The 23,074-nt window shown below is 36.8% G+C and overlaps 1 protein-coding gene across 2 annotated transcripts in view; it reads right to left on the reverse strand.

Annotated features, from left to right (window-relative positions):
- Window positions 1-4,985: 4,985 nt before the first annotated feature.
- Window positions 4,986-23,074, reverse strand: part of KIAA0408 (KIAA0408 ortholog) — a 34,638-nt gene continuing 16,549 nt past the window's right edge. For both annotated transcript variants that reach the window (XM_036249176.1, XM_036249175.1), the window contains exons 3-7: window positions 17,202-17,454; window positions 11,631-11,993; window positions 11,463-11,542; window positions 8,357-9,689; window positions 4,986-5,972 (exon numbers count right to left, since the gene is read on the reverse strand). In XM_036249176.1, coding sequence (XP_036105069.1) covers window positions 5,799-5,972; window positions 8,357-9,689; window positions 11,463-11,542; window positions 11,631-11,993; window positions 17,202-17,336 — 2,085 coding nt within the window. In that variant the 5' untranslated portion in view covers window positions 17,337-17,454 and the 3' untranslated portion in view covers window positions 4,986-5,798. The remainder of the gene's footprint in view (window positions 5,973-8,356; window positions 9,690-11,462; window positions 11,543-11,630; window positions 11,994-17,201; window positions 17,455-23,074) is intronic.

Genomic DNA, 23,074 nt, shown 5'->3' on the forward strand with positions numbered 1-23,074 from the left:
ATTTTCTTTGTGTGTTAATGGGCTGAGCTGGAAAGAAATGCTAGATTGTGTTAAAAATCAGCAGAAATACTTATTTAGATGCCTATCTCTTTAGATACAGTTGTAAAAAATAGGGAAATTAGCGTGAAAACTTGCTCTTTCACGTGTGAAAATGAAGAACAGATTTTCAATTTAGTAGAATTGTTCTCTTTAAGAGTTGAAAATGTATCATGATAATCGCTAGAACATGGGTTAAAATGGTAAATCATTGTTCTGCCTAAGGATAAACAGTAGTTCTGAAATTTGGCTTATTCAGCAAAAATATTTTATGGGCGAATTATGAAAGTGGAATTCTGAAAACTTTTGCTGGGTGTATTAAGACTGCAGTAGAATTAAAGTGTGAGAATTGTGTAGAGTTGACTGTAATGACAATGAAATTTTGGAAATTTTAATTCAATTATATGTGATAAAATTTAATCTGCATGTGTTTTTCTTCCTTCAAAAGGCCCTTTAACTATTTTTCCCTTAAGACAATAAAAGAGGCAGCCTTACATATTTCATATGACATGAGTCACTTGATTTTTCAACTAAAAGATGCTCAACAAAATTTCTTTCAGTGTTCTGGCCATTTTGCCTTATGGATTTGATTATGCTTATAAAGATTGCAAAACAATAAAACCAAACCAAACAAAAAAACTATTTCAATTTGCATGCACATTTTAAAGTGAATTCATATTTTCAAAATATGGTGACACTATGACAAGGGAAATTACTATACAATGTAAATCCACATTGACTCAATTTTATGAAATAAGTACATTCAGTCCAGCTGTGATTAAATAAGGAGCAGAAAGAAAAACTTGTTTTGTTTTTCCTGATAGCACATTATTAAAACAGTTTAAAATTTTGTCAATTTATTCAACAAATATTTATTGAGCCAACTATCTGCTGACACTTTTTGAAGTATTTGGCATAATCAGTGAACAAAAACAAAAATCCGTATTTAAAGACTGTAAAAATTTTCAAGTTAAAACCCCCTAAGTTTGAAGAATTTTAGACACCATGAGAGACCTTTGGATAGCTATTCATTTCCTATGTTATTACAGAACTTTCTGGAAACATTCAAGAAACACTGATTTAGATGCTTTCTTATTTGTGTAAATATGTAGTTAGTTAATTTGAGAACTAAAAGGCTGCTTGAGTGAGTGTGGAAAACGTGAGCTCATGGAACCGGGTAACCTTGAAGGGTACAGGTGTGATAGAGATCAGTCTGGAGGAACCTCCTGCTCCCAGGGCAGAATGGAATAGTTCTGGGTCCAGAATGTCATGATCTCAGACCCCAGTCTTTTCCATTACACAGCAGTGGATCAACACTGGATATGCTTGCTCCTGGGGTACATTTCCCTCCTCTTCTTGAAGCCTGTTTTTCATTTAGACAGAGCTCAGAGTAGTTGATTCTCATCTCCTTTTGTTATAATCACATTGCATTTCTTTTTCTTTGACTCTGTATTTTATTCTCAGATGCAATTAGAATTTTCTCCATGCTCAACCAATTCATATACACAACTGTATGATATTCTAGATTCTTCTAAAAATGGACTTATGTGATTATGTGCCTATTTTTTATTTTTATTGGAGAAAGATATTACTTTCCATTTCTGGGGTGTCTCATTTTGCTCTTATGGTCTACTACATGAAGGTATAGATGGCTTATTTTATTTATTCAATTATCTGGATAAAAGTTTAGATTCTAGTGATAGTCAGAAGAAAATGACAATAACAGAATTTGAAAAGAGTATCAGTCTACACCTTGTTCTCTTTGCCTGTCTTTTAAATCCCTCAAAGTGAGGTCCTCTGATGGCCTCCTATCGTTTCTCGTTCCTAAAGACAGCCCAGATGAGAGCTCAGGCTGTCCTGACCTTCTACTTATTTCAGCTTTGTGGTGATTACAGTCTAGCTGCCTACAAACAGGTCCTTCACTTGTTACCCAAGTCTCCTTGGCTCCAAATTCCGTCAAGATCTGATGTGCCAGTGAAGACCTCTCCAGTCTTATTTCCAGCGGAAACGTCCCTCCCCACCTCTAGCTGCATCTCTTTCTTTCATGCTGGTCCCCAACACTGGGCTTCTAGATGCAGTATCTTGCTTCTGCCTATTTCTTTCCCTGGACATGTCATTCCTACCCTAGTTCTGGACCTAGTGTCTGGACTCAACTGCTTTATGAAGAATCTCCTTGAGGATTACTATCAGCCTGAGTTCTGGGCACACCCAACCTGGAGTCCTTGATGTGCTTTTACAAGGCTCTTGGTTTGCCTGGGAAAGCCTAGTATTTGCTTTTACGGAGGTAAATTTATTCGGCTTTGATTCCCTGGGCTATACCACCACCAGGTTCCTTTCTAACGAGGTGACATAACTGGTCTCAGCTTTTCTTCACTTGCCTGAAATTTCCTAGGAAGAATCTATATTCCCAGTGATCTACCTTCTGAATCTGAACATGTAGAGACTATTGTCAACTTTCACCCCTACATGTAACTTCCTTTTATTTATTTGTTTATTTGTTTGTTTATTTATTTATTTATTTTGTTCTTCTTTTTTCCTTTTAAAATATTGTAAATAGTCATTGACTTTCACTGAAAATGAACAATTATTAACTCAGAGAATCATTTACTGAGTTAATTGTAATACAGAATTTCTTAACTCAGAGATATTATTATCTCAGAGAATCATTTACTGAGTTAATTGTAATACAGAATTTCTTGCAAAGATTGAAATGAAAAAAAAAATATTTTAAGAAAAGCTAGGTTGAACTGTGTACATTTTGAGTTTAGACTTAATAAAAATGTTCAGCTTTCCTGAAGACCAGTGTAGAATAGGAGAAAGATGGAAATGTCCTCACTGTATAAAGATGCCACGGCGGGTGTTTCCACACCTACTTTATAGGGTAGCTTCCTATGACTGAAGGACATATCAGTACCAAATAGTGGTTTAATTTTAAAAATCTTTGTAGGGAATCAGATTCACTTTTTTTTAGGTCTAGATGTGTTTTCAGAATGACATGGAGTTTGGCTAAATCCTCTATGTAGAATAAAATCATATTTTGTGAATGATAATCTGGTCATCTTCATTGCAAAAACAAATAAAAGTTATGGAAAACTTTTGATAAAATGAATTATGCAAAGATCATTTATATTTTTGTACTTGGCTTTGACATAAGGCTATGGGGAGAACTTGTGCCAATGTGGTGCGCATTCACACACATGCAGACACATAGACGCAGAAACTCAAACATTCTTCTCTGCCGTATTCTTATTCCTTTCTGAAATGACATATAATATTAGTAATACTCAATTGAAATAATATCATATTTTCTCCAAATTTCTGCTAAGAAAAACGTTAATTGACATAAGTGTTTCTGAACAAATATTTCTGAAATGTTTACAAATCCCTAAGTCCAGCAGTGATGGCATAATGAAGGGTATGGTACTGGGATGAAAATGCCTATCTAAAGTAGAAAACTACTGGTTAAAAATCACAACTCATCAAGAAATACTGTTCAAGGATAATTTCCATTTACCTGATAGTTTTTTTTTCCATAAAAGTGTATAAAATACTCTAAAAAAGAGAAAATAAAACATTTAAATAATCTGTTTTAGTTTCTTCATCTTTACAATCAAGGAGTTAGACTTAATGCTAAGTTTTTTTTTTTTCATCTCTAATGTTCTATTTTAGTCAACATAGGATGTTAAAATGTGCCCCACTGTAAATCAATTGATAATAGAAAACACAGCTTAAAATGATGAAGCCTAATCTATAACCCTTTTAATTTACAGATAACAAAGGCAAGTCCCAGTGAAGTAACACTACCACCCAATGCTACTCATCCATTTGGGCATCTTCCACTTCTTCCACATCTTCCTAATCGTCAAATATTTTGCTTTGTTTTGTTTCATTAAAAACTCTGTATTTCCACTCCCCACACCTGGAAAATCTGCTTTAGTAATTATGGGGTGAGGTCAGTAATCTAATTTTGTAAAGAGATCCTCAATATTTTGACTTGTAGTTAAAGATCTGAACCACGGACCTTTTCCCCTTCTAGGTGAAATGCATATTATATGAATAACATCAGTTGTGTCTAGGTTACTTTTATCTGAGAGGCTTCCTATGGAAAAGGATATTCCTGAAAGAAATAAGAATTAAAAGAGTGGATCAATAGCCTTTACTTATCATCTGCTCCAACCTCACATTCTATAAGTTTAATTCAGCTCAACTCCTGGAAACTCCCTCATTGGAAAGTCTAAATCTATTTGTCACCATGTAACAGTCTCCGGCCTGTCAAGGCAGACTGAGATGTGGAAATTCTTTACTTGGTGTATTATGAAGTGAGTTTCTCTAAATTGTTAAAATATATAATAAGGAGAAGGTTCTTTGGATACTTTTGTCTTAAGAACTTATTGACCATTTTGGTAGTAAAAAAAAAAAAAAGCTTAAATAAACTCAATATCCAATAACATAGTTGATTTTATAGAGAGACAATGACTACCAAAATTGCTTCTAAGACACTCCATGTGGATTCCAAGTACCTCAACATTCATATATCTGTCAGTTCTCAACAGAGACTGTATGTGTTCACTGTATGCAAATTGTGGTGAAAATACATGTTTCTGTCCCTTATGCTACTCATGGGTGCCACAGTTTAGTTTAAGGCTTATTTATGTAGCACACTATAAGAAATACATTACGATTCAGCCCTCAGTGAAACATCATTCCTGACTTTCCTTGTTCACAAAAGAGTAAATTAATCTTTTATCTACTAATTTTAGGAAAAAAGTTAAAAAAAGAAAAAAGTAAATGACTTACCTTTAAATAGGCATGACTCCAAAGAAAGTAGCTGAACTAAAGTTTTTAACAAAAAGTAGAATTCAACATAATTGAATTTCTTTTTATATCCTATTTAAAGAATGTTTGTTATTGAATTTGACAAAGTAAATTCATTTTTAAATCATGTTTACAAGGCAGTCTCATGATACTGGCTCTGAGGATCAAGTATATTTTAAAGCCATAATAGACTACCAAATGCAATATAAAAACTTTTGTGAACATTTTATGTTTGCTTTAGAAGGCTGATCTGTTAAACCTGTGACAATTTTATTTACTTATAAGAGTAAAATATGAGATCAATGGTATTATCCTTATATGAGTTAAGAAATTATTTATGAGTTGTATATAGAAATCTACCAATGTTAGATATGTATATAATTCTTATTTTGCAATGCAGCTGGGTCAAGGAAGTGGTTAGTTAATATACGTACCTCAAATGCTTTAAGTGGATACCTATGAAAAGGTATACAAAATATAAATAGTGCTGTATATTTTCAAAAGTTTTAAATAAACACAAAGAATATATAGGTATACATGTTATAATTTCAAAGTCAACACTAGCACATAAGTTTTCTTATCTAAATACATACTAGGATACTTCCTATTTCAACACATGCACTTACAAACACATGGCCATGCACATAACCTTGCTTTCTGCCACTTGCAAGAAAGTTAGAATATACAATATAGTACATTGTTTCAACTTAAATCATATTGTCAAATTAATGAGAATGGCATTAAAAAATTCTGATATAAGAAATCAACATTAAGAAAGATAATTATTCCATAGATTAAAAACACTGAAGACTGATGGGAAGTTAAGATTTAAATTGTTTGTCCCAGTCATCTTGAAAGATACAGACGAGACAGGATTGCCTGTCAACACTCAGAATGCTCTGTTTGGAAATTGGGATTTTTGAAATGTAGCAATTCAGGCCAGAGACTCAGACCACCGATGCTTCAGAACGCAGAGAAATAGTATAGCTCTGGGCAGTTCTCCGCAAGGCTGGGGGCCCCGATGGAGATCTTGACGCCCATCTGGATGGGAGACGGCGATTTGCTGGTCTAGCCGGGCGGGAAAATCCTTTGCCAGGTGAAAATTTCACTGCCATGGATTCCTACAACACAAAAGAAAACATTCAACTAACTATACCAGCACCAACCCTGGGCTTAATATTTTATGAATCCCAACACTGGGATTAATGTATTAGTATATTTACAAGCAAGAAAAAGCATAAAAAACTAAAGAAGATATAATGTTTGTGGTCTTGAATATTTTCATTAAAGCAATTCACTTTTAATATGGAATATAACATTTAATCATTTCTTCACATTGACAAATTTTAACACAACTGATCTTCTTTTAGAATTAAAGTTCAGTATTCAGAAGTTCCTGTTAGGTAACTTTGATATGATGGAGCTGCAGATGTTTCTTGGGAGGATTTTATAATGTTTTAGTGTTATTTGGAAAAAAGGTACTTTATATAAGAAATTTCACTTTTCCCAAGTTATTGATACTTTTAGAGGTCATAAGCAAAAAACATACAAACCATCAAATTATATACCTGATGCTTTTTTTTTACCCACTAAGAACCACTGTTACTAACTCTCAAAAATATCAAAATTGCTAACATATAATTACTATCAGCATTGGGCATCATTTGATGACTGATTTTTTTTTTTCTTTCCTTTCTTTCATGTCTTCCTTTTTTTCTTTCTTTTTAATTTTTCTTTATTGATTTTTTTTAGAGAGAGAGGAAGGGAGAGGGAGAGAGATAGAGGCATCAATGAGATAGAACATTGATTGGCTGCCTCCTGCATGCCCCCACTGAGGATTCTTAACCCTTGCAATTAAAAAGAAAATTACAAAGCTTATGCAACCCATCTTATACCTTTGGTTGTTACTGACCTTTTTAACAAAGCCTTTGTTCTTTCATCCAAGATAGACAGTGAGGATGGCCTCAATTCCATGATAGTAACCTGCATTTTCTTTTTCTTTCTTTGTAATCTTATTTTTTTAGAGGTAAGAGGGTGAAAAGCTACCTCTAAGGATCCACAGTAGAGGACCCCTCCCAAACCTCCAACAAATGCAAAAATTGGAAATATTTAGTAATAGTCCTTGTTAAGTAATGAGAATTTGGCTGCTTATTGTATTCATGTTTCCATTCCCCACCTGAAGCTATAGTACCTTCTAGGTATTTATGGGTTCAGCTAAGAAAGAAAGATACATACATGCACCCTTTTGTTCACTGCAGAGTTATTTACAATAGCCAAACTGTAGAAGCAACCCATGTGCCCATCAATAAATAGATGAGTGAATAAAAAAGCTGTGCTGCATATATAAATGGACTATTACTCGACCATAAAAAAGAATGAAATTTTACCATTTGCATTGATAAATGCACCTAGAGTTCCCTAAGTGAAATCAGTCAGTTGGTGAAAGAAATACCATTTTATTTCACTTATACATGGAATCTAAAGAACAATATAAATGAACAAACAAAACAGAAACAAACTCACAGATGCAGAGAACAGGCTGATGTTTGCCAGAGGGGAGGGGGTTGGGGAACTAGGTGAGAAAGGTGAAGAGATTGAAAGGTACAAATTGGTAGTTAAAAAATAGTCATGGAGATGTATAGTACAGCATAGAAAATAAAGTCAATAACATTGTAATAATTAGGTATGGTGCCAGGTGAGTCCTGGAAATATCAGGGTGAACACTTTATAAAGTATGTGATTGTCTAACCAGTATGTTGTACACTGCAAATTAATTCAAAGTAATATTGAATGTAAACTGTAACTGAAGAAATAAAAAAATTAAAAACGTAAAAAAGTAAAGACACAAAAGCAGAATAATTATTTGTACCTTGTGAAAAAATAAAATGGATGAAAACTAATATTTTTAGCAATTTGTATGCTAAGAATTTATACAAATTAATGTATAATAGCCTGCTAGCTCCACAAATAAGGAAACTTTATAAGGCACTGTTTTAGATTATATGTTTTACCCATATTCTCCATGTATGTAAACAATCTCTTGAGAAAAAACATGAATCAAATGCTGGGAATGACTGAACCATTCATCGTTAATAACTAAAAAGTGCAAGTTATTTTTAAAATATTTCCCAAATACTTTTAAAAACAAATAAAAAAGATGAAACTCTATAAATCAACAAATGCATATACAGAATACTTTCTCAACACACTTACAACATTTGATCTTTTTGAGGTTCTTAAGCCTATTTATTACATTTATGTTATCCTATTTCAGAATTTTAAAAAGTGATAATGTCCTAACCCCAGTCTTAAAACTACACTTTTAAAAGCCCATGTTGAGTTACAATCCTAAGGTTTATAGTTGTTCACAAATGAAGGATTAAAAAGTTAAGAAGATGCCAAAACATGCATCTGCCTTCTATTTATGTAAATTCAAGGGACTGAACTCGGAGCCTTGACTAAATATGAATGTAGTTATACCAAAATATGTAAATGGCTTTCTCACCTCTGTTATCTTTTTCCAATCCACTCCTTGCTTCACTTGCTGTGCCGCACACATAGCTGATTTTCCTTGGAGCTCTTGTTCAATTTGGAGCATTTCTAAATGCTTACTTAATGTGGCCCCAACACTGACATCAGAGTTACATTTGGTCCAATTATCCTGGCAGCATTTAGAATGTTGCAATGCAGACCCTGTTGATATCTCACAGGTTTTCATCAGCTTTTCCACAACACCATAATTTGACCTAGGATCAGCTGATCTTGGTCGGCCAGACAAATTACTAGGTCTCCAGTCATGCTCATGGAGCATATTCCGATAACTGCTAGCATTTATGTGTTCCTGTGTTTGTCTGACTAGGCCTGTTGTGGATCTTTGGGTGGGATTATCAGGCTCAATTTCTCTAGGCACAGGCATGTGGGCACTGGTTTTCAGACTATCAGGCACATTGTCATTTTTTGGTATGTTGCCTGCACAAGTAATTAAGGTATCACAGGGCTTAAGATCTTGCGATGATTCTGAGTAGCTTTGACTCTGCTGTACTGCACGACAATTTCTATCTGTTCTGAATACGGTTCTGTTAAACTCATCAGTCTTGGCTGCCAGCTTTTCATTCCTAGTAGTCTTTTCAAAGCCACAAGTGAAGCTTCGGAGTGGGCCACTGCTCGCTGTCACGGAGGATCTATAGTCATTGCTTACATGAAGGTCAGAATGAGATTTAGCAGGATGATCTGGGATCATCTTTTCGTATTTTGACTTATTGGGAGTAGAGCAGGTTTTCTGAAACCACAAGGTAGAGGGGCTGTTTTTTGTGCCTCTCACAGTGTCATAAGACCACATGCCAAATCCAACATTTTCATTACGTGGAGGCTTGTTACCTACTTTGGCTTCAGGTGCCAAGGAAGAAAACATGATCCCATCTTTCAAAGTCTCCCCTTCAATTAGACACGGTGCAGACATCTCATCATGCCTCAGAAGGACATGAGGACTGCAGTTGCTTTCACCTTGACCCTCTTGGACCAACTGGCTGCTGTGGTCTAAACTTTCCTTCAGACTTTCATGGGCATGTTCAGGATATGAGCCAGGAAAATTTCGAGATGTACTTCTTGGAGGAGGAACTGGTGAAATTTCATTTCTTTGTAGATCAACTGTATCAATTCCATATTTTTTCATAAAATTGCTTTGGAGCATATTAGTATAACTCAGATTCTTTCTATTTTTCTGTTTTTCTCTTTCTAAATTGATTGGAAGAAGGCACTGGCCATTGTTGATCGTGTGGTCTCCAGGAGGTATGTTAATTACATTTGGAATTTCCTGGAGAAAAGAATCTGACTTCATCCTAAACAATGATAAACCATGATATATTAGTGATAACTTTATTTAGGACAAGCTTTTCAAAAAAATCAACAACAAACAAACATGGCTTAAGCAATGGATTTCTGCTATAGGAAAAGGAGTCACAACTTCCTGACGCATCATTTTTCTGTAAATCCCCTAATCAAAACCTCCAAGTCATTTTTACTGTAGGATAAAGTACACGTCTCAGTGTTGCATTCCAGGCTCCGCATACTGTGACCCAAACTATCTTTCCAACCTGGTCTCTCATTTTTTCTTTACCTAAACTTCACCTATATCTGGACTAGATCATGTATAGTCTCCTGCATTCCCATTTCTACAGGTTTCTCTATTCATTTCCATACCTCCACCCTGCTACTGAATTCCTAGTCACTATATCATGTGAGCTCAAGTTCCTCCCCTTGAATTTAAAGTAATATTCTAAGTAATATGACAGAAATCTGAATAAAAGTGAAACAAGACATGAGTGATACCCAATGAAAGGTGTCATTGGGGCTTGAAAAAAAAGTTAGAATGCTTTGGATAGGTGAAGGGCGGACAGGCAAATTGAGCAGCAGTTAAAGCAGTGTGCCTATTCAAGAAACAGTGAGCACTTTGATGTGGACGGATTATAAAGCAGAGTGGGGAGGATGATGGAAAATAAGTGAGAAACACTAGATAACTGTAATGTCTTTGAATTACATATTAAGGATTTTGAACTTTTTCCTAAAGGCCATGTAGTAACAAGGAGAACTTTGTACCAGGTGTAATTTGTTAAAGAAAATTGACATGTAAGTCTTTTCTGAGTTCAATCAAAACCTAATTCTAAATAGAGTAACAATAGGGATTCACAAATTAAAGTTAACTAATCATACTGACAAATATAAATCGTATTTATATCTCTTCAACTTGTAAAATGCTATGTGCTATCTCACAATAAAGTGCAGATAGATACTCACTAGCAGAGCACGGTACACAAAAGCTAAATGAGCAAGCAGAGGGCAACATGATGGATGAAACATGACTAGAGAAGAAAATGTATTGCAAGTCTGCGCAAAAATTCTCTCTGAGCTTCCTAAGAGCTAAAGACAATGCAGGGGACACATTGCTATAACTTTCCAAGAGAAGTATCCTGCCTCACTAGAAGATAAATGTCGATCCTGGGACAATCCATCTTTACATAACTTGTAGAAAATTCCAATTTATTTTTTAATTTGGTTAAAACTTACTTTTACAATTATATAGATACTTCTCAATTAAAATACTATTTTTATAGCATTGCATGTATGTGTGTACATATTTCTAATATATTTTTCTGCAAATGATATGTGCTTCCATTATATACATAATAGATGTAGAGAAATAAATGACCCTTAGGTACAAAACATTTCAGTGGAACATCATGTAATTAAAACACCACACTGTTAAATTTGACATAGTTTAAATATGTATTTAACTGGATTAGCACCGTTGTTTACTCTTCTGCTGGCTAAATGCTCAAAATGAAAAAAGAAAAAAAACTTTATTAGAATATACTTGCTAATTTATTATGGATGGTATCCCTTAACTAAATACCAAAAGAATAAAGTATTCCTGATAGTCGTATTACAAAGAGAATTAGTAGATCTGTTTTAAAAAATTAGCAGAGAAATATTCAATTAAAGGTTTTATCTCTTATCTAAGATAATAAATTAACAAAGTGTAAGAAATTCCTAAACTGAAAACAGTACTTTTCTTAGTTTTCCAACATAAAATAATCACAGATGTACCAGCCTACCTTCTATGGTTAGAACGTTTTCGAATTTCCTCTTGAAAGCAGCATAATTCTTCACTGACTTTGGCAAGTTCTTCAAGTGCCTTTATATATATAAGCAATAGCGTGTTAACACTTTGAAATGTAAATAATTCCTCAGAAACAGTTCTAGGTCGGTCACATCTTACTTACTGCGTTGAGGGCGCCACAGCGGCCCATGTTTGCTTCCTCAGGAGTTCTCGGGTCGGGCCGGGCCTCACAGTCCTTTCGGTTGTCCGTGGCCAAAGGATCCACAAACCCGACCTTTGATTTTTTGGTTGCTTTTTGTTCCTTACATATTTGATTTCCTTCACTGAGTAAGCTCTGCTCTGTTTTATTTTCTTTTTCCAGACCATCCCTGTGATTCATGCCTTTAAATTCACATTGTCCTGGATTGGGGTAGTTTGGAGAAGATTCCACCAATTTACCTTGCATGGCCTTCTCACGATCAAGATCAATGACCTTAGCACGTTCATTCATGTTGATTTTCCTCCGAAGCTTTACTTCATGGCAAAGCTGTAATGAAAACAAACATAAAACTTTTTCCCTCCCTTAATTTACTTTGTCATATTTTTGGAGCTCAGCACACTGTTTTGAGTTCTCTTTGCCATATGACTATGACTATATACTAGCCCTGGGGTAGGATTGCTTATGCCTCTAAATAGTGCTTCTAAAATCTGGATTTGCCAGGAAACTTGGATAAACCATAAGGACTACTTTTCGCAGGCCAAAGCATCAATGATAATTTCTGTCCTTCTGCATAGGAATCAACTCAGTCAAAAATAAATTAAACCTGTATCTACATACACATATCATTATAATACAGAAGCACTGTCACAAAATTGAATGATCTGAATCAGTTACTAGCTATGCTCTCTCATTGCTCTTAGAGAGAAGCAAGAGTTTAACTAACATTAAAGTCATAGTAATGCGACCTTGTCCTATGAGCTATAAAAGAACTCTAAGACTCTGATAATCTATTAGCCTATGTTAAAGTGGACTCCAAATTATTTCACTTTTTAAATCCTCACCTGAGGATATGTTTTTATTGGTTTTTAGAGAGAGAGAGAGAATCATCGATGTGAGAGAGAAAAATCGATCTGTTGTCTCCTATATACGCCCCGACCAGGAATCACACCTGCCACATTTCTGGTATATGAGATGATGCTCCAACCAACCAAGCCACCCAGTCAGGGCCCCCCAATTATTTCCTGATGAGAACTTAGTTTAAGCTGCAGGGACTCACTCAGCTCACCTCTGAATAGAGGAAGTAAATGGCTTTCTCTTCTGGCTTGAGTTCTGGGAAAGCTTGTCAAATTTCAAAGGAGACTATCAAATAACTATTAAAGCAAATGACTACATTTTACAGCCACAGCCTATATTTGCACTACATCTATTATTTAAGGAATAAGAGATTTATTGCTGTTCAATATTTACCTAAATCTCAGATGAGAGAAACACTATACATAGTCGATGCCGGAAGGTTATACAGTGCATTTATTTCCCTAGATACTTATAAATCTGTCAACGGGTGAAGTCAGGATAGCATCAACTTGCAGGCATGGCCCCTGTAAAATTTTATACTGAACTGTTGTGGGCATTATGGTTATGGTGACCTTGAGGATATTATAAGAAATGATGCTCAAAAGTGCCATGTTAAATCTGAGGATGCTGTTGGAGGTGTACTCTTTTTTTTATACCTCCTCACCAGAGGACATTTTTACATTTATCTTCAGATAGAGTGGGAGGGAGGGGGAAGAGAGAGAAAGAGAAACATCGATGTGAGAGAAACACATATCGACTGGTTGCCACCCACACAACCCCAACCAGAGCCGGGGACAAACTGCAGCAGAGGTACGTGCCCTAGTGGGAACCGAACCCGGGACTCTCTGGTCCTCAGGCCAATGAGCCAAACTGGCCATGGCTGGAGGTGTCCTCTTTTGAGGAGTCATGGGTAAAAACAAGATTGCTTTAGTTTTTTTTTTTTTTTTTTTTATTCTCACCCGAGGACATTTTTCCATTTTTTGTTCAGATGGAGCGGGAGGGAGAGAGAGGAAGAGAGAGAGAAACATCGATGTGAAGGGACACATCGAGTGGTCGCCACCCGCACGACCAACCAGGGCCGGGGACAAACTGCAACCGAGGTACGTGCCCTTTGCGGGAACCGAACCCGGGTCTCTCTGTACCGCAGGCCGACACTCCAACCGCTGAGCCAAACCGGCCAGGGCTGTTTTTTTTTTTTATATATGTTTTTATTGATTTCTTTTTAGAGAGAGAGAAAGGGAAAGAGAGGTAGAAACATTGATGTGAGAGAGAAATATCGATCAGCTGCCTCTTGCACGACCCCTACTGGGGATCAAGCCTGCACATGCCCTACCTGGGAATCAAACTGGGATCTCTCAGTTCATGGGACAATTCTAAATCCACTGAGCCACATGGGCCGGGCAAGACTGCTTTAGTTTCAAAGTCAGGGACAGAAATGCTATTCCCAGAAAATAAGTTTGCTTTTGTTTTCTGAATATTGAGAAACATGCATCTGACAATTTTTTGTGTTGGTTACTAGGAAGATAGACTTGCTGCATGCATTTTACATGGGATCATTCTCTTGTCTTGATCTCGCCTCTCTTTTTGTTTTGGGATACTGTGCCTTATGCAGAATTTTATATGCCATCATAAATTCTCTTGGGAAGGTAAATGAGGTATGATTAAGAAAATGACATAATGATATTGATAGAAAACTATTTTGTATAAGGAAATCTGGTACCCAGTCATTGTCAATGGTAGTCTAATCATACAAACAAAGGAGATATAAGCAGGAAAGACTGCAATGTGATAAAAAAAAAAAAAAAATCCCAGGCACCTATGTAGTTTATATAGAGTTTCTATCTGGATTATACCAGGTTTCAAATGGTCTAAATGTGTACAGTGATACCTCGGTTCTTGAACGCCTCGGTTTTCGACCAAATCGGTATTCGACCAGGAGATTCGAGAAACTTTTGTCTCGGAATCCGAACAAATATTTGGAACTCGAACTTCCGAGATGAGCCGAGTTGAGCCGAATGGCGTTCATTCGGCCCAGCGCGCCTTGCTTGCGTCCTCAGTGTGAGTGCAGAGAGAGAGTCACGCTTTGTGGAGTCACGCTTTCCTATTGGGTTTCATTGCTTCGGTTCTTGAACAATTCGGTTCTCGACCATCCTCCTGGAACGAATTATGTTCGAGAACCGAGGTATCACTGTATCTTGGTTTTACAATAGCAAATGCAATGATCATAGATAGTGGCTGAACAGAGAATCATTAGCATCTTAATGCCCAATTCTGGAAGCTCTCACTGATTATATTATTACTTGGAATCATTAAAGTTATAGGTGTGTTCCTGAAAATCCACAATTCTCTAATACATTGCTTACTAACTTGTATCTGATTTAATACACATAATTTAATGATCAATGTTTAACAAATACAATCTTGTCCAGCTGATGTGGCTCAGTGAATTGAGCGTCGTCCCATGGACGGAGAGGTCCCAGTTTGACTCCTAGTCAGAGCACATGCCTGGGTTGCAGGCTCAATCGCCAGTGGGGGGCGGGGGGGCATGCAAGAGACAGCCAATCAATGTTCCTCTCTCACATCGATGTTTCTATCTCTCTTCCTTCCTCTCTCTCTAAAAAAAAAAATCAGTAAAAAACATTTAAAAAAATAAAGAAATACTATCTATTACACTTGTGCTATGTTATCATTTTTCCAAGTATTGATTTTTAATTTTAGTTTAAAACAAATTATCTTGATTCTCTGTGACATGTGAGGGATACTTTCTTTCTCTTTCCCTCAGTCTTTTCTACTCCCAGCTTTGTAGCTTGTAGGAAGTAATATATAAAAAGTACGTTCATGTGGGTTACAAAGCTGGGACTTCGAAAGAAACATATCTTTGTATTGTAAGGGGAGCATGATGCTAGTGTTCAGGTATTGAAGAGCACCATCTATAGGTATTCTGGGTAAGCACATTTTTTAAACACATTCTCTGGTTATAGTGCTGTACACCTCAAGCAGCCAGGGGAAGAAAAGAACATTACAGTCCTTCTCTCTCCTTGATGCAGAAAGGAACAATATTTCCATGGACTGTCAGCCCAAGTTTAAAGCATGTTTAATGCTTGCTAATTGATAAGGCTAATATTTGCCATAGATGGAATCTAAAGAGCTGTCAGAATAATTATTTTACAATAACAAATTTAACCAGGCGGCAGATTATTTTTGCAACATGGCTAAAACCATTGGCTAGACTAATCTGGATTCCCTTAATTCTTTTGCTTGGATGCTAGAACTGTTTGTGATAGTTACTAACTGGACCGTCCAAACTTTTGGGAGCCAGTGACCCATGAATTAAGGTTGCTGACTGAAGTTGTGGATTCTGATTTGACCTAGGCATCTCCTTGTTGATCCCATCTGAGTCTCTGGGAGGAGGAAGCAAGAGAGTGAGCAAAACACCTTTACCAACTATAGAGATGAGCGGTGGCTTCCCCTTTCAGTCTCGAATTATACACTACAATTATTTTAGAGAAATAATTTAATAGCTACTCTTTTAAAAAAATTTTTCTTGTAGCATGCCAATTTGTATTTTATTCACAACCAATTACATGGCTGTTAAAAGACACATATTTGCATTATAACACATAAAGCACCAGCTTTGATTGAATCTGACTAAAGACCAAGGAGTCTATTGAAATGATTGCTTTAACAATGAGCACAAAACCATGTAAGTTGATACCATGGATGCTTCAAGAGGAAAGCAAGATTAGTTGAAACAAGCTTAAATAAACATCAGTGTACATGCTTAAAGGGAATATTCTAGGCCCCACATGCTAAGGAAGGTTAATGGGGATTAAATGACTCTTTGTATCAGAGTCACTGAACATCATTTTTATTTATTTATTTTATTCATTTTTCGGTTATTCATCACTCAAGGATATTTTTCCTTAGATTTTTAGACAGAGTGGAAGGGAGGGAGGGAGGGAGAGAGAGAGAATCATCGATGTGAGAGACACATCGATTGGCTGCCTCCTACACCACCCCAACCAGGGCCGGGAATGAACCTGCAACCCAGGTACATGCCCTTGACTGAGAATCAAACCCGAGACCCTTTGGTTCACAGGTCAACACTCTAACCACTGGGCAAAACTGGCCAGGACATGGCATGTCATTTTCGTTGCCCCTTTTCTAAGATATGTGCAGTAAATGTGGCACACCCCACCAGAATAAATGTCATGTCCGCTGCCATTTTGTTTGAGGTATGATATTTCTTCTGATTTTACTGAATTATTAGTCAATATTAGTCATGAGTTATCTCAGGAAGGATCTTCAACTTAATGCTCAGTTGTAATTTTGCTAATTTGTTTCACCAATTAACTCTTTCATACATTTTTTTCCCTCCTGGACCCGGTATTTAAAAACTCATGAAAAATTTACCTACTTCACTTTTGATATCATGGCACTCTAGGCAGAAAATAATAAACGGATACACTTTACAGTGACATTTTCAGTTCTTAATTTTCACTCAAGGCTGTAAAATAAGTCTAGTCCGTATGACACCATTGGGTAAGGTTACGCTATTTTGGGTGTAGTAAATGTCACTGAGACATGCATCTCTTAAGTGGAATAGAAAAATAAAAATAGTTTGCAATGCAAAACAAACTTCAACAGTTTCCAGTGGATTCAAAACCAGTCAGCGTGTACCTCCTCTATCTTCTTCTGCATGATCTTCCATTGGGTTTCCCATTCCTTCCTTTCATTGTCAAACTGGTCCAGTAACTCCATCTTTTCCTTGTGCCAGTCAGTCTCTGTGTTCGCCCACTGCTCATGCAGGTCCATGGCGGCCACGCGAGTGCAGTGAAGGGGAGCTTCTGCTCGTCTCTGCTTCTCCTAACTGTTTCTTGGAAGCTTGGAGTTGTTTTATTTGAAGCTGTCTCACTGGCCTTTACAATAAAGCCTAATATAAACATAACGAGAGAGAGAGTTCCAAGTCACATGCTTTCTGGAAACATTTTATCATTTTGTCAAAGGCCATCGACATAAACGAGTTCTAGGAAACCCGGACTTAAAAGAAGAGAAGAGATGCCAATCTACTTGGAAAGAAACAAACAGGGCAAAGAAAATAAGCAGTCTAAAAGAGTTTTTTCTGCCCCTTTCTAAGACCAGATGGAAAAATTATAGTGACCAAGATGGTTAAATGTACATGTGAGATATAAGGAGTCCTTGAACTAACAGCCTAATCTAAACAGGATTTCTTCATGACGCTCTAAGAGCAGAAGTCTGAAATTCAATTGCATGGTCACATCTGCACAAACGTGGCAGAGTCTGCTGCAACAAGACTACTCCTTTTGTTCCACTTATGCAGCCAGATTATATATTTATGTGACTTAAAGTCCTGAGACAGTGCTGGACTAGACGCCAAATTTTATATTCAAAGCTCAAGCCCATGCAAATGGGATTACTGTATTAATAAGACCACAAAATTGGTAGTCAATCTGAGACTGGTATATTAGCAAGAAACAAAACTAAATAACAAAAAAATACTTTTGTTATTTTACTTTATCAAATACAGTGTAAAATCAGCTAAACTATCCTGGGAACCAAGTGGTAAACTTTATCCATGCTTTCTTTTCCTTCTAATAGATTATATACCAGAACCTATTTAGGATACTGAATACAGGGAATCAAAGAAAACATTTTGTTTCTTTGCAGAGAAATCCTCCATCACCTTAAGCAGTACCTAAAATAATTAGATTTTTAGCATTTAAGTTATGTGTATTTAGGGTTTAAAAATGCAATTTAAAATACCAGATTAGTAACTCTGCTATAAATCATCTAAATTGTTTGAGATGTAGTTTATTTACATTAAACTAGAGTTAATCACAGGGTTGTTCTGAAGATTAAATGACATAGGAAATGCAAAACAGTTTGAGAAACTTAAAATTTTCCTTAAAAAAATCTTGCTCTGACTTCCACTGGAAATAATTTTTATTATTGAAGTCATTTACTTTTTTAATGGGTCGAGAAGTAAGCTTAAAATATTTGACTCTCATTCTAAGATAATCATGCCTATGAAAAATCTAACTCTTCAGGTTTCTAGGCCATGACAAAAAGGTCTTAACGTAGCAGGTGGCAGGTTATGCTAATTGCAAGTGTTAATAGCTGCCGGAGTTAATAGCTGCCTGCGTGCTGGATCTGGGGACTGAAGCCAACATACCCAGGCAGCATGACTCATTTTGTGGAACAGAAGACGGCTGTATATCATAGCCCAAATATAAGAGAAACATTGAAGACTACTTTCAATTTTTATCAGACCGCTCTGAACATTCATATCTAAGCAGTAAACTGTTCCAAGCATGTATTTTCTGAGCTACTACTTAGCAATGAATTATAATAGACTGATAAGGATAAAAATGTTAGTGCTACATGCAGTGTTCCACCTTCAAAAACACCGTAATGATACTGGGGTCTGGATTGTTTCTCTTTTCTCAAACAATTTGCTACAGATACTTGGATCATTTTTACCTATTTCTTTGGCACTCACAATACTATGATTAATTCACTCAAGAAAAAAAAGTCATTTCAGATGGAACCATTAAAGATGTTATCATGTTTCATTTTATCCACTTAGCCATGCTTTTTCTAATCTCATTTTCACTCTCTGCCATCCTTCCTTCTGGTTTCGACCCTCTATACCTATGAGCCAGGAACCGTAAGTACCTGCCCTAGCAAATGTAAGCTGCCCCCAAACAAAAATCAATGAAGACAAAATTAAGATAGCAGAGAATATACAGAATTTTGTTTTTTGTTTTGTCAACTCTGTCACTGATTTTGATTATGTAGTCATCTTTTAGGTTCATTTAATAACTATTCCTGGGACTGATTATTTTCAGAGACTAGCAGACTGCTTTAAAGCTCTATGTAATTAACTGGGAGCTGAAACTATCTTGCTTACTAGCAGGTATTTAACATGGAAACTTCTTAGGAAGAGAGGAGTGGTTTAAGAGGTCAGGAGATAGTTGTAGATTTAAACAAAGGAGTTATAGAAAGGGAGCCTACTAATTTCAAGCTACCTGGCAAAGAGATGTTAGGCTAGTCTACGTTTCATCCTGCCGGTCTTTAAACACTGGGATTGTTCAGAAATCATCATCAAGTTTCTCCTACAATTATATAGCAAGTGGCTCCAGTTTTTCTTTCTACTCCTAACTCTTCTTGAACCACTTCCAGACCAGGGTTAAAAAGTGACATGCCCCTTTCTTGTGCACCTCACTGAAGGTCATCCAGGCAAATTCTAAATCAGGTTTGCTCTTGGTAAGAGGAAGATCCATGAACCCAGATACATGTTTCCAAAGCAGACATAATCCTGCACTTAATTGCAAGAAGCCAAACTCATCACTTAATATGGAGAAAGGCCAATATACAGAGCTTCTCCTTTCCGGGGCCAGAGCAATGCTCGGCGCCAGGAAATGTAACGGTTATGGATCAAATGCAAGCCTTTGAAAGAAAATGCCTATGGAGCAATATCTGTGCCAATTTTGAGGGGGAGGATTTATTTTGCCATCTTAGCATCTGTCTTGTCATAAATGTCAAATGTAATAGGGTTGAATGGAGTACTTTCTTCTCTAAAAATAAAGGGGCCATAGAGGTGGGGTGCAGACTGACAAGCCTCAGAGGAGGGGAGTTTGGTGGGGGAGAGAGAAACCACAGAATTTACATGCATGATGCAATGACCAATGAACACAGACAACAAAGCTGGGGATGGGGCGAGGGGGAAGAGGAGGAGGGTGTCAATGGGGGAAAAATGAGAAACATCTGTAACAAAAACAAATTAATAAATAAAAAATAAATAAATAAATAAATAAATATAAAGGGGCCGTAGAGTTATGAGGATTAAGTGAGCAAGAGATAGAGAAAAAAAACATGTTGGATCATAGCAGGTTTTGATAAATGCCTGTTCCTTCTTTCTACCCTTCTCCCTTTGTCTTTTTTCTTGTTTCTTTCCCTTCATTTATTTTTCTTTCTGTTTCTTTCTAAAATTAAATAGAAAATTTTTATCTTTATTTAATTAGAAAGTTGTAGAAGTGAGTCTAATGTCTGAGCTCTCATATTTTCAACAATTTTCCTTGGCACTCAGTGGTTTCCAAATATTTCAAAGATTCATGGAAAGTTAGATATTTAGGGAAAAAAATTATTAGTAAATATTTAAACAAATCTTATATAAAGCTGCTTTTGTTATACTTCTTAAATATATATACATACATTATATACCTATATATCTATATCTATACAGATATTTTAACACAAGTAATAAGGCAACTTTGTAGGGACATAATGTTCTGTAATGAAAAGCTCTGGGTTAAAGTGGTTCACCAGATTCAAAATCTCAATTTCATTGTTGTACTGAGGCAAACATAAATGTTCTCTTTGTTCCTACTTATCACTCTTTTTCACCCACTGATATTGGCATCTATGTGGGAGAGAAGAAAGGATTCCTGCTATGTGCACCCCTCCCCATGTCTCTCTGACTCTCTATTTTTTCCAGAATTTTTTTTGGAATAAAAATGGATGAGGGCAAATGGAACAGGGCAGAGTGAGCTGACTACTCGGTCACGCACCGGCTCTCCCCCAGTAACCCCAAGATAGCATCATGTAATCCATTGAGCTGCCGCCTCCCCAAGCCTGGCAGCTGGATTGGGAGTGCCCGTGGGCTGCATAATTACGGTGATAGGAAGAAAACAGAACTCTTAACCCTCTGGCACTACTCACAAGCACAATTTAAGAGCAACACAGGAATCTCTTAATAAATCATTTTCAGTTCCCAAATTAGCCTCAACTGGTCATGGTAACACTTCCTTGCTGAAGGGTGCTCCATTCGTACTACTCCTGGTCATGTCCATCCCCCCTCCCTCAGTGAAAACTGGACTTTAGTCAAACAAATGAAACAGTGTTCACTCCATTGCTCCTTCTCTCTCCTGAGATTTTTGTTCAGAGTATTCGTTTCTCACTGTCCGATTTCCTTTTTGAAACATATGACTTTTCATATAGTTGAGAATTTTTCATTTGTAGGAGGTTACATATTCCAATAGGAATGCCAAACACAGTAGGTACTGTCAATCTGACAATTTCTGGAAGAATCATTTGCCCTGGAGGTGCTTTGCTTCCTCTTAACTTTGAGGGATTAGACATTTCCATGTCAAACCCACCAGAGTAATGCATTTGCCTCAAAGATGTTCTAGCCTTTTCTCCAGGATATTATAAATCACTCGAATAATTCCAACTAATTAACAGACCTATTTCTCCCCTATTGTCCATGGGCAAATGCATCTTTCCAAACACAACCGTGATCTGATTTTGTTACAGGGCAAAAGGGAATACTTTTCATTGCTGTTTTTTGCTATTTCAACACGTTCCTTTTGTTCCAACAAGGTCAGAGATACTACCACATGCAATTCTGAAGACATCAACTTTGCCTTCTCATTTTATCATCTCTTCTCCTTCCTTGTTTCCTCTCCAGTTATGTACTCAAACTACAAAACATCCAAGATATAGGTGTACTGATTTTACATCTCATAAAGTAAAGCTCTGAAAGAAACTTTTTCTTGCGTAAACAAACATCTAAAGTTAACCAGCTTGAACAGAAGATGAGGTGGCAAGGTTCCTAACTAACTGCAATGAGCCCATTATGAACGGCGTACTCTTCAACTCAAGCAGCAGAGGCACTTATGCAGCACGCAGACCATCCTCTTGGCTGAAACTCCATTTATTTATCATTTTTCATTGCAATGTTCAAATACCAGAACCTCAAAGGTTGTGAGCTTTACTCTGCAAATGTTAAAAAGTCTTCATCCTAATGGAAACAGCATTCTCATAAATAAATTTAGTGAAATCCACAGTAGGCAGAGTGCTGTACAAAGTACTGAGAGGGAGTTTTGAAAAACAGTGTCAGAGAGCGGATGGTACTGGCAGTCCAGACTTGGGAAATCCACGCAGAGCAGCTGAACCCTCTCTTCCCTGGGAGTCAGTAAAATTCGTTACGAACCCCGCCCCGCTGTTTTTAAGCCCAGACACAGACACTGAAAGGGGCAGATGTTGAAATCAGCCTCCACTTAAACGGCATGCATCGTTTCAAACATGTCAGCAGCAACCCCTTTACATTTTGCCAGAATTAGTCACTTGCTTTCAAATTGCCAGAAAGACACATACCTTCTTGCTCTGGGGAGAAATCCTACGGATGTTCGACCACTGGCCAATCTAGCCAAGGAAAGAGAGCTAGTTGTTTTAAAGAGAAAAGTCTCAGCTGGGTGAAGCTTGCTTCCTTGCAAGAAATGGAAATGCAAAGTAAGTCCAACCATTCAACAGAGCAGTACTGACAAGTCCCTTGGAAACCTTCACCACTTGCTCAAATCAAAAAGCTGCTCAGCTCAGTGTTACAGCAGCAGCCTGGACTCCTGTGACGTCAGTTACTCGGAGGCGGCCTCCAAGCCACATCTTCCAACCAGAGCTTTGTAACTTTAGAGCAGCTCCTTCTCTGGGTAAACAACTCCAGGTCCAGGACAGTTTTAGCTTCTATAACGGAG

The sequence above is a fragment of the Molossus molossus genome, unplaced genomic scaffold, assembly GCF_014108415.1.
Source record: "Molossus molossus isolate mMolMol1 unplaced genomic scaffold, mMolMol1.p scaffold_m16_p_8, whole genome shotgun sequence".
In the NCBI taxonomy this organism is placed as follows: Eukaryota; Metazoa; Chordata; class Mammalia; order Chiroptera; family Molossidae; genus Molossus; species Molossus molossus.